This window comes from Hypanus sabinus, chromosome 3 (genome assembly GCF_030144855.1).
Source record: "Hypanus sabinus isolate sHypSab1 chromosome 3, sHypSab1.hap1, whole genome shotgun sequence".
Lineage (NCBI taxonomy): Eukaryota > Metazoa > Chordata > Chondrichthyes > Myliobatiformes > Dasyatidae > Hypanus > Hypanus sabinus.
This window is the reverse complement of record NC_082708.1, coordinates 149,321,705-149,334,707: the sequence shown is the minus strand read 5'-3', so window position 1 is coordinate 149,334,707 and position 13,003 is coordinate 149,321,705. Positions and strand designations below refer to the sequence as shown.

The following is a 13,003-nucleotide window of genomic DNA, read 5'->3' as shown; positions in this document are numbered from 1 at the left end:
TAAAACAGTTTCATCCTCTTTGATAATTTCACAAGTATGTATTTTACTTGCAGTCATGTTCATCCTCCAACTTCATCACCAATATCCTCTCAACGATCTTCTGCATTGGCCACTCAGTCAGAGTTTCAGGTTTCTATTATTCACCTTTTTACTTATTTTGCTTCTTGTAAGATAATCAGTGCATATTATCTATGTCTTATCTTCTTTCTGTAAAGTCTGCATACTTGAACTTTTTTTAAGTGCAGTATTTCTAGTTGATAATGTTTTACCTCTTGTGATAAGAATCTTTTTATTTGAGGTCTTTTTTTTAAATCTCAGGGTTTTTATATAATATCAGAGTAAATTAGAGCTCTGTGTGGTTTTGTTTTTGATTATTGTGTAAACATCTTTCTAAAACATGACTGTTATAGTTAATAGTTGGTTAATGCAAGTAAAATGTTGCTTATTGGACATAACATGGCAAGGATGGATGAGAGGTGTATGAAGCAATATGGGCCAGGTGCAGGTCAGTGGGACTAGGCAGAAAAATGGTTTGGCACAGCCAGGAAGGGCCAGTAATGTTCTATGGTTCTAATACTATCTTCCAACAAAGAAAACTCTGGCCAAGATTTAAAATTCCACAAGCCAAAAAGTTTTTTTTTCTTTTAAAAAAATTCTTATTAACCTTAGACACCATCATGTCTCACTTTCAACAAAACTTTTGATAACATATTATGTGGAATATTTAGAACTTACAGACCAACTTTGAGTGCTTCACATCTTTGGAGCTCCAAAATGATGTCAGTTATTTATAGGTGCAGTATACCAGAAGCCATATTTGTGATGCAGCCAGTACATGTAGCAAATGCTAACTAGACAGATGATGACACCAGTCAGTACACACTCTTGACTTGATGGTAACATTGCCAATTTGGAAGGCAACATACTAGCCAATGTCTTCAACTTCACAAAACATATTCATGTGACAGAAAGGGCCCACCACTCATTAATGAAAGCCGTCATCAATTACTTGAAGATTAGGTGCTGTTTGATCTCTGACTAGATTTTGACTATATTACAAGTATTAATGTTTTATATTTTTAAAAGTCTATAAGGAATGGCGTAGCATGCTGTTAACTATTGTTTTCTAGTCACTAATATATTCCAAACAATATGCTGAGGGAATGAGGAGAGCTGCTGGTGGGCAGCAGGTTTGAGAGAGGGAACAAAATGCTTCCAGCAGGAGCTTTAGCCATCCAAATACTCATAGGGAACAAATGTCAAATGAACTTCAGTGAGGATCAATGTGAGGAAGATTGACCTTTCAGTAGCTGCAGATATAATTGCTTTACTGAGCACTGCAGAGAGTGCATTTGCCAAGGTTTGTCGAGGTGCAAATGAACTTTTATTCATGTTCATTTGTCCAAGTTGATGCTGGAGATAACAATAACATCTTCCATATGTATACTTCACAGACAGCCCAAACAGAAAGGACCAAAGTTGTCTCTTCCTTTTTCTTTCTCAACTGCCCTATATAATTGATGGTACATACTTTTCTACCATGATGTTCTGGTTATACACAGTAACTCCTCCACACTCCTTGACATTGAATACGGAGTTTTATTAGGCCTTTCAATATTCAAAATATTTTAATATGTACATACTCATCACCTGTCTTTTGCAAAACTACTAGTCACCAGAATGACCTATCCTGTGCTCTAGTTACAAGCCAATGGTAGCTAATCTCTTACTAAAAGCTGATCTCATGCCCGTGTCTGCAACATGTAGATGCAGATATTAACATTTTAGCTTTGAGCATACTAACTTCTGAAACCTGTCATAATTGATGGAGATTGCTGTTAGCTTTGAAATAAGGGTGTGTTAAAATGAACTGCATCTGAGGCTAATGCTGCAGTTGGTATGACATGAAAATCAAAAGAAAAGAACTGAATATCTGAACTAGAACAGGAAATGCCGGGAAAAAAAAACAACGGCATGATGTTTAGAAAGGGAAACCATGAGGGTTTTGGGCCTGAGTCCCTTCATCAAAAATACTGGCATTTGATAGGATTTGACATTTTACTTTAACTACTTGTTTGAAGAAGTTGAAATAATACATCCTGGTTTTGGTGGATGGAGTTATTGGTCTATTTGCAACCACTCTTTTCCAAATATTTGCCTGTAGACTAAGTTGCTTCTTGTGCAACTGTTAATTATCTAGGACATCTTAATCTAAGGTTGTGGTAGACCACCCTCTCCCATATTCTACCAATCTTTCAGGCTTCCTAAGTGACTTTCAGTTTTGCACAACCAGAAGCATCTGCTCTGCATTGTATTTTTAACAGTTGCTGGAAGTTATAATCTGTGCTAGTCGCTTACAATACTGACCTTTTGCTGATATATCTAAAGGAGCTTACAGATAGTGTGCGCTCAAAGCAGAAATCAAAGGTTTCAAAGGTACATTTAATGTCAGAGAAATGTATACAATATACATCCTGAAATGCTTTTTCTTCCCAACCATCCACAAAAACGGAGGAGTGTCCCAAAGAATGAATGACTGTTAAATGCTAGAACCCCAAAGTCCTCCCTCCTGCACAAGCAATGATCCCCCTTCCCCCCACCGGCAAAAAAGAAGTATCGGCACCCGCCACCGAGCTCTCAAGCGTGAGCAAAGCGAAGACACAGACTTGCAGTACTCCAAAGACTACTCATTCACCCAGTATTCAACATAAAACAGGTTCTCTCCCTCCCTAATAAGCAAGAAAGAAATGTTTCTGTTTCACAGTGAGAGTGAAGACATAATAAACAACTCGCTATTTTACAATGTTAAAAGTCCATTGCGTCACTTTTTCCAAGCTCTGTGCCCGAAGATCTCAGGTCACTTGACACACGTCCAAAGATCTTCCAGCTCCCACGCGACACCAGTCCGGGACAATGACCTTTGATCTGTCTGTCTCCAGCGTCCCGAGATCCTAGGCCTCCAAAGGTGAGCCGAATTCTCAGGCTGCGCCCTTGGCATGCCGGACAACGGCCAGTCGTGACACCCCGAGAACGGGTCCCATTCCTGCAAAGAACTAAAGTCAGCATGTAATTCCAGGTTAGGGTCTTCAAAAGAACCCTGAAAGGGAAAAATAGAGATATTAAAGTTGGAAATAGAGCTGTTTCCAAAGATGCAAGCTAAAGAGTCGCCACTTAGTGCCATCATTCAAGTAAATAGACAGATTGAAATGCATGTATTGTCAACGTACAACTGTACACATGATATCCCCATTCCTGATATTATGGTTATCTATCTTAATTCTAATGTAATGCCTCTTAATTCTTAATATCCCTACTTATTTACTTTTCGTGTTCTTGTGCTTACAAAACTGCTTGTCAAGAAAGTTAATTACCAGACAGAACAAATGAATGGAAAACTAAATAACTGACAACATTATTTACATTTGTGATTCAAAATTAAAACTACATTAATATTCTGACACCAAAATATTGGTGCAGATCCCAGTGATCTGGTTATTGTATCAAGGAGACAAAGCATTTTGATCTACAAGTAAACTAAATTAGTAATTTAAACTTGGCCAAACATCTTTAATTATGAGGGTATCAGTACTGTAGATTGAAGCACTTATTCCATGAGGTGCTGATTTTGATCATTAGACAATAGACAATGGACAATAGGTGCAGAAGTAGACCATTCGGCCCTTTGAGTCTGCACCACCATTTTGAGATCATGGCTGATCATCTACTATCAATACCCAGTTCCTGCCTTGTCTCCATATCCCTTGATTCCCCTATCCATAAGATACCTATCTAGCTCCTTCTTGAAAGCATCCAGAGAATTGGCCTCCACTACCTTCCGAGGCAGTGCATTCCAGACCCCCACAGCTCTCTGGGAGAGGAAGTTTTTCCTTAACGCTGTCCTAAATGACCTACCCCTTATTCTCAAACCATGCTCTCTGGTACTGGACTCTCCCAGCATCTGGAACATATTTCCTGCCTCTATCTTGACCAATCCCTTAATAATCTTAAATGTTTCAATCAGATCCCCTCTCAATCTCCTTAATTCCAGCGTGTACAAGCCCAGTTTCTCTAACCTCTCTGCATAAGACAGTCCAGACATCCCAGGAATTAACCTCGTGAATCTGCGTTGCACTTCCTCTACAGCCAGGATGTCCTTCCTTAACCCTGGAGACCAAAACTGTACACAATACTCCAGGTGTGGTCTCACCAGGGCTCTGTACAAATGCAAGAGGATTTCCTTGCTCTTGTACTCAATTCCCCTTGTAATGAAGGCCAACATTCCATTAGCCTTCTTCACTGCCTGCTGCATTTGCTCATTCACCTTCAGTGACTGATGAACAAGGACTCCTAGCTCTCTTTGTATTTCTCCCTTACCTAACTCTACACCATTCAGATAATAATCTGCCTTCCTGTTCTTACTCCCAAAGTGGATAACTTCACATTAAATGTCATCTGCCAAGTATCTGCCCACTCACCCAGCCTATCCAAGTCACCCTGAATTCTTCTAACATCCTCATCACATGTCACACTGCCACCCAGCTTAGTATCATCAGCAAATTTGCTGATGTTATTCTCAATGCCTTCATCTAAATCATTGACGTAAATTGTAAACAGCTGTGGTCCCAATACCAAGCCCTGTGGCACCCCACTAGTCACCACCTGCCATTCCGAGAAACACCCATTCACCACTACCCTTTGCTTTCTATCTGCCAACCAGTTTTCTATCCATGTCAAAGTCTTCACCTCGATGCCCTGAGCTTTGATTTTACCCACCAATCTCCTATGTGGGACCTTATCAAATGCCTTCTGAAAATCGAGGTACACTACATTCAATGGATCTCTCCCGTCTAACTTCCTGGTTACATCCTCGAAAAACTCCCAACAGATTAGTCAAGCATGATTTACCCTTGGTAAATCCATGCTGGCTCGGCCCAATCCTATCACTGCTATCTAGATATGCCACTATTTCATCCTTAATAATGGACTCTAGCATCTTCCCCACCACTGATGTCAGGCTCACAGATTGATAGTTCTCTGTTTTCTCCTTCCCTCCTTTCTTAAAAAGTGGGATAACATTAACCATTCTCCAATCCTCAGGAACTGATCCTGAATCGAAGGAACATTGGAAAATGATTACCAATGCATCCGCAATTAGACATAACATGATGCAGGTGCAGAAAAAAAGCGGCTTTCATAAATTGCGGTTCATTTTTAAACAGTTTTTTTTAAAGTAGATAGTTTCAAGAGGTGACATAAGCACCCAATAAGCAATTAGAATTTAATTGAATTATCAATTTAAGCTAATTGACAAGAGGCAAATGTTGTTTTCTGCTCATCAATGTATGTAGCCACATAAGCATTTAGCTTCAACTGTTCAAGATGACCACGCTAATTGCTTCTGTTTGAGAAATTAGTTTTAGCACTGCTCTGCTATTTTCAGTTTTTTTGAGGGTCCTTCAGCATCATTTTTTAATTTAGATACATAAAAATTAGTTATAGCTGTGTGTGAGACCATATAAATTGATTTGAATTGGATTTGTAAACAATGATGTCTCGATCCAGTTCCTTATCCATTTAATAATCCTTGGTAAATAGAGAAACCTATGGAGTAAATAGGCATAATTGGATCAACAAGCGCATTATTTTTTGTACAATTAATTGATTGCATTTTTCCACCCTAAAATGTTTGGGTGACAAATATTCCTTGCTTTAAAAATTCAAAATTAGAATTGGGGCAATGGAAGCTTATTTTAGGGCATCTTTATTTGATTCTAAAGGAAGTTACTTGAGCAAAATTCACCTCAATTATTTGGAACAAGAACCCCTTTAGTTGCCTAATGACCTATTTGGCACATAGTATTCATGTGATTATTCAGTTAGCTTTACAGAAAGTCCACTAACAAGCAAAAAACTGCCTAACACTCCACAGTTTATCAGTTTATGTATGAGTTGTAGCATCATCAGTGATAGTTGACAGAAAAGACTAGTGCAATTTCTGATACCAATAGCAGGCAATGTTGAGATTTTCCAAAACACTGCAGGTTAAAAGCAGTAATTATTGTTACTAATCGTATTCATGCCACAATTTGCTTGAAGGAAGTGGAAGGGTAGTTCTTTCTGATTGTTCTGGACATTACCCCAATCTCTTAAAATCCACCTACACCATTTTTCTTCCTCTTGCAATTCCCGGGGACTTTTTTTCTTCCCTGTTCACTTGCTGCTTAGTTTTTACAATCATTCTCTTTTCACCAATAACCACTGGTCATGAAGGTATTTCTTTCCCCTCAGCTCACCCCTCAGTGACTGTAGCAACTCCTCCTTGCCCCATCTTTGCCATGTAAATTAGTTCTTTCTTGTGTAAAACAGAATGAGTGAAGAAATGTACCCCTATTTCACACAACTGTGTTTCATGTGCTGTAATGGGAAGAAGTTGAATAAAAGTCACTGAATATTGTCCAAAGCTGGAAAATATTCTCATGATGAAGAATGACAGATGTAGTCAGAATAATATTTCTGACATATATGCATCTTATTTTGCTAAAAGATTCAAGTCTCATTCAACTTGGCAGTCCACATCCCATGCTATTTTGTTTGGTATTTTGTACACCACATTTGAAAATTGTTGTCAGAATTCACACTTTTTTGTTCATTGTCAATTCTTCTATTTTTATTCTTTTTAAGAATGTGTCATCGCGTGACCGATTTGTAAGAGAGCAGAGAAAAGAGTATGGAAAGCTGTTTGTCACATCTGCAATTAAAAGGTAAACATTTTGCAATGAAGCTTGTGTTCAGTAAGTCCACTAAGAAAGAATAATGACCTTTGGAATTCCAAAATTACTAGACTTGTACATCAGGTTTTCAAGACATCATTCATAGTCATATGGTAACACTGAGCAGTGTCACTTTTCACGTCAAAATCATACAGTAAGGTAGACATTCCATTCAAATGTGGCTGGAAGGCAGTGTGGCCTTTAGTGCTTTAGATAACAGGTTGAGATGAATAGCTGATGTTGCTAGTAGAAAGTCTGCTCATTCTAATCTGAAAGCTGTGATGAGAATCTTTGACTAGACTGAAAATTACAGAATTCATAACTGCTGAATAATTCAGGCATTACCCTACAAGAGTTGGCTTCATAAGTAACTTGGGGGATTAGAACCTTTCAGTCTTTAGGAAGTGGAAACCATAGCAAGAGATTTTAATTTTATGCTTTAAAAAATAAACAGCTTCTTCCCCTCTGCCATCAGATTTGTAAATGGCCCCTGAACCCATGAACAGTACCTCATTATTCTTTATTTTTGCACTATTTATTTTGTCAGTTTTTGTAATGTTATGTCTTTTCACTGCCAAAAATCAACAAATTTCATGTCATATAGGCAGCGATAATAAATCTGATTCTGATAAATGGGCTGTTCTGTGAACCTAGTTGAATAAAACATCTCTATACATTGACCATTAATTAATATTCCAGGTGTAGCTCAATGTAACAACAATGGTGTGCTAGTGAATCTTTGTATTTATCAGTGCCAGTGAGATTGTTGATTTGGTCTTGGTATCTTAAGACTTTTCACATTTTGTTGGTTGAGTATTAAAAGAAACAGCTGTTCCTTAAATATGAGATGTCAATAGTGTCAATGATAATGTGTTGTGAAGGGTTTGTGAAATCTGATAACTAGTAGTGCAACTCAGTAGTGAGATTTAAAGCATAGTGTAGAGATAACTTAGATCTGTGAGGACTGTTCTTCAGCAAGTTTAAAATTATTTTTAAAAGTGTTTGATTATGTAAATCAATTGTCGTGTTACAGTGTTAGAGGACTGACAGCTGTCAACACACACTTTTTGGAAGATCAGTATATGGAGCACAGAGGGACAGCTCTGATTTTCTAGCTATGTTCACTACAAATATACATGTTTCCTGCAGTCACTGTGGGAAATGGCCTCACTATAGTCTGCATCCATCTGCTAATTCATCTCAAATTTCTTGTGTTCTTTGGCTTTATTTGGTTCACTTTAATACAACAATGGCAAACAACTCTTTATCCTCTCCCAACTACCCCACAGCTCCCTATCCTGCTGCCCCTTCTTTTATGACTACTGTGATCTTGCATCTATTTCAGTGACTTTGTGTTTTATCTGATTTGGCAGTGTGCGATATCACTCTTCTTTCTCTTTAAAAGCATTGAATAGTCCTAGTTGCCAGAACATCAATTTTCAGACCATCTGTGATTTTAAATAAGTATAGTATTTTGATCCATGTTTATAACTGTTATACTAGGAATCTTAGACTTCAAATGTTAATTAAAATATTAACATCTTGATCTTCTTTGTAGTCACCTTTTTGCGCCACTCTCCTTTAGACCTCCAGTAAGAACCGTTCCCTCTGAACCAACCCCATCACCCAGGGAAATGGAGTTGCAGGTATGCATTTTAACACAACAAGCTATGGTTTGTCTCTTTGTGCTTTATTTTCATGGTAGAGATGTCATCCAATGGACTAAATCAAAGCTCTGTAATCCTACCAATCATATTCAAATGTTAATGGATAATTAAATGACTGATAGGGAGATTCCAAGATCATCCCCATTGTTAGTGATGCAAAGACCCAGCATGTGAGTACTGAAGTAGGGGTTAAAACCTCTGCCGGCTGAGTATGACATGGATGATTTCTCTTGACTTCCTCTTTTGATACCAGCTCCCATCCTATTTGATTTAATCCATGTGAGAAATGGCTGGGAGCATTGGATACATTAAGCACTGGAATCAAAAGATCTGTGTTTCAGAACTAACCACATCTTAAGCTAAGCTGCTCCAGAAAAATTGCAACATTGACACTTATCAAAAATGTGAAATATTGCACAAGTGTGCTCTGTTCCTTTTCTTAACAAGGAGAGCAAATCCGATCTAGCTAATTTATGGCACAGTCAGTTTACTTGGAACCATCAGCAAGGTGTTGGAAGTTGTCATGAATAGTGCTACCCAGCAGCATATCTTCATCAATAGTATGGTCAGCAGTGCTCAGTTTTGGTTTTGCAAGGACTACTCAGCTCCTAATTTCATTGCAGCCTTAATCAAACATAGAGCAAAGAGATAATGTTCAGGGAGGAGATGGGAGTAATTGTCTTGACATCAAATCAGGGGGTAAAGTCCCTGATGATTAGACCCATACCTCTTAGAAAGGAAAGTAACTGTTTTTACTGAAAGTTAAGCACATTAGCCCAAAGACATTACTGCTGTAGTTGCTCAGGGCATGTCCTAGGCATAAACATATTCATGATTCATCACAAACCTTGCGTATAAGTGAAAAATAGTGAAGTTTGCTGATGATTGTGCAAACGTTCAGTTTAATTGTAACTTCCAAGTAAATGAAGTCTGAGTGAACCAAGATTATGACAACATTCAGATGTCAGGTGGTAACTTTGGACAATGACCATAGAGAGCCTCATGACCTACAACTGACATTTAGTATTCCATAGATGAGCCTTCCAGAAACAAGTTCCTGGAAGGGACCATCATTGATCAGAAATTCAACTAGACCAGATGCATAAATAAATAGAGTACTTCAGATGAGTATTCTTTTGGAATGCAACACACCCCGATACCTATTGACTTTCCATTACCTACAAGGCATATCAAGAACCTGATGCAAAATTCATTACCTGTCTTGATAAATTCAGTTCTAAAACCCTCAAGGCTGCACACCAGCCAGAATAAACCAGTCTTTTGGTCATGTCATTTACCACCCTAAACATTCACGCCCTTCACCAGTAGCACACAGCGGCTGCAGTTTGTGCAGGCTATTTTAGTGGCCCCTGCAAAATCCAAAACTCCTGCCACAAAAAGGAGCACACAGCTTGTGTGGCACCATGTGCATGTTCTCTTCCAAGTCTCACACCATCCTGACTTAGTTTATTGCCAGTCCTCTGTTACAGATAGTAACATCATATAAAGGACGTTGGTGGCTCATGTAGAATGGGCAATAAATGCTTGCCATTCCCATGTTACCCAGATCCCAAAAAATTAATAGCTATAAAAACAGATATACTGAAAAGTCCATCAAACTACTGGTTCCTTTATTGTCTACATGAAGGTAAATAAAATGTTTTTTCTGTGTTGTAACAGTTTATGAATCATTTAGGTTTTATCCTATAAATCCACAGTTGTGAATTTATTATTCTACATGTTAATCCATTTTGTTGTGTTCTAACCCAGAACTTGGTTTTGATGTCTCAACATTTAGATAATGTGTAACCCATTTTCGCTCCTCTCTTGCCACAATTATCCTGTAACTTGACATGGACACAATGGTCTCATCCTGTAATGTATCATTCCCACTCTGTGTGTGTTTGTGTGTCCTCCGTCGGTCGTGGTTGACCATGGATTCCGCGCCTCTGGTAGTCACTGAAGCGAAGCTGGAGTGGCCTCTCCAGGGCGCAAGCCAGGCCAGAGTTGATAATGCAGTGGGACCCCTCTCCATGCTGATCGCAGATCCAAAGGAACAACGAAAGTCAATACGGTTTGGTGCCAGCAGCATCGCAGAAGTTGCCGTGCCGGTGCTGAGTACAGCAGTCAGTCGCCTTCGGGACTTTGACTCCAGATTTTTCCTTGAGGTTTACTCCCAAAGCCTTTCACATGAGAGGGTATAGCCGCAAGGCAACGGAGCTTTGAAATCGAAGTTTTCCCTCTCCCAAATGAGCTACCATCTGTGGTTAACGAGCCCCATCTGCCTGGAGCAACTGGTTTTAAGGCGCCGGTGGCCCGCCTTTGCCCCTTCTCCTGTCAGTAAGAACAGCTCCGCTGGGCATAAGAACTGTGCCACACGTGAAGGCCAGGAGTTGGACTTGGTTGTCAGAGGCTGTTTGAGACGCACGCCATGAAGAGCATTTGTTTAGCAGTGGGAGCTCGTCCCCACTACCACCCTTCGGCTATGACTACCTTTGGAGCCTCCCACTGTAGGGTACATCAAATAATAGATATTTTTTCGCAACCTGTTACATGCTGTGAGAGAGAGCACTTGGTAAATACACTTTTCACTCACGCTCACAAATACGCATGCATACACACACACACACGCAGACTTTATGGTGCCTTTCCCACTATACATAGCGGTATATTCCATTTCTTTAGTATTGGTAAGGTAAATACTTCAGCTTATTTTGTAATATGATTGTAATTACATTGTGGAGTGCATCATATTCTAATTCACGGGTAGTCTTGTTAACTTTGTTCTAGTGCCGAATAAAATGGGGCTCATCATTCTCAGTATGAGAGAGAGATAGGGGCTGCCAGAAGTTCACACTGGACAAAAATAGTACAAAGCTATTATTGTGTTTTCTGGTAGATACCTTTTGGTAAATATTGGCAGTTCTCTTTTCAGTATTTTCATTAATTTGATGCGGTTAATAAACACTTTTGCACTAAAGTGCTGAGTGACTCCACCCATTTTTTCCTCCGGTCATTACCCACATGTTTAATACATGCTTAATATAGTTTAAGTGCTGTCACAGTAGAAATTCTACAAGTGTATTTTTAATGAGATAAGGAATAGCATGTCTTTTGAGTCACTTTTATTTTGGTGAATTGGAAAGGTCCTTTAGATGCAGATCTAGTCTTCAATTTTGAAGCCTCAATGTCATTTCATTTATTTAGGACTGATAACGTTAATGGTATGCATTAATGTCAACAATGTTTTAATGCTGAATAAACTCTTCTTGGACTTCCAGCTGGATACAGGTATTGATTTTAACCGACGTTTCAATGACCAACTCTGCCATCTTTATTGGAATTGATGCCTGGGCATGACTAATCCAGTGGTTATACCCCTGTTGTCCATCACTCCTGGTTAGTTTGTTGTCATCCAATCAGGTTTCTACTGTCCCACCTTGTTTACAATCAAATTCCAGTTCTCAGAGCGAGACCTTTGTCCTTGTTAAAATTCCTTTTCTCTAGTTTTATTTCAATAGTTTCCTTCGTCAGGTGGTCCCAAAAACCATTGGCACGGCACCATAGTTTAGTGCCATTGAAATCAATCCTGTGGCCATTGCGAATGCAATGTTCCACTATCGCTGATTTCTCCAGGTAACCCAAATGGATACACCTCTTGTTCTCCTTGATGCGAATTTCCACTGTGTGTCCCATCTGGCCGATACATGCTGCTCTGCATTCACAGGGAATCCTGTAAATGCCAGCCATCCTGCGTCTCAGGTCAACTTTGACCTGCATAAGCCATGATTTGAACTTCCTTATGGGTTTGTGTATGGTATTAATTTGATATTTCTTCAGGATCCTAGCAAATTTACCAGAAACCTTGGAAATATAGGGAAGACAGGTGGTAGCGACAGGTTCCTCCTTGTTTTTAGGTTTCTTGGTTTTCTGTTAGCTGTTTTGAGGGCCTGTTTGATTTCCTTCACCTTATAGCCATTCTGTAGGAACATCTTGCATAATCGTTGAGACTCTGAGTCTGAAATAGTTTTCACACGGTTAATCAAAGTAGAAAGAACTGCTGTACATTAGGGCATGGTAGTGGCTGTTGTTGTTGAGGTACAAGTCCATGTGAGTGGGTTTATGATAGGCACCACGTCCAAGGCTACGGTCCAGGTTTCCATTATATTATAACATCCACGAAAGAGAGGCGACCATTCTACTCCACGTCCATCCTAAATTGAATGTTTGGATGAATGCTGTTCAGATGGTCATGGAGCTGTTAAGTGCCTGGAGTCCATGAGGACACACTATGGAGGTGTCATCAATGTATCTGAAGAAGTATTAACTGCGCAAAATCTATTTTGGACCTGGAGAGTCTCAGTGAGGAAGTAAAACAATTATGCACAACGTTTGATGACCTGGGACTCAGGATGGCTGGTGTTTACAGGATTCCCTGTGAACGTGGAGCAGCGTATATTGGACGCACAGTGGAAACCTGCATCAAGGAGCATAGGAGGTATATCCTTTTGGGTTACCTGGAGGTATCGGTGGTAGCAGAACATTACATTCAAAATGGCCGTGGGA

General features: G+C 39.4%; 1 protein-coding gene across 5 annotated transcripts in view; it reads left to right on the top strand.

The window, feature by feature from the left end:
* Positions 1 to 13,003, top strand: part of wrn (WRN RecQ like helicase) — a 134,495-nt gene that overhangs the window by 92,438 nt on the left and 29,054 nt on the right. For 4 of the 5 annotated variants that reach the window (XM_059965363.1, XM_059965361.1, XM_059965362.1 and 1 more), the window contains 3 exons: positions 54 to 129; positions 6,682 to 6,761; positions 8,329 to 8,416. In XM_059965363.1, coding sequence (XP_059821346.1) covers positions 54 to 129; positions 6,682 to 6,761; positions 8,329 to 8,416 — 244 coding nt within the window. The remainder of the gene's footprint in view (positions 1 to 53; positions 130 to 6,681; positions 6,762 to 8,328; positions 8,417 to 13,003) is intronic. The other variant, XM_059965364.1, reaches the window with a different exon arrangement.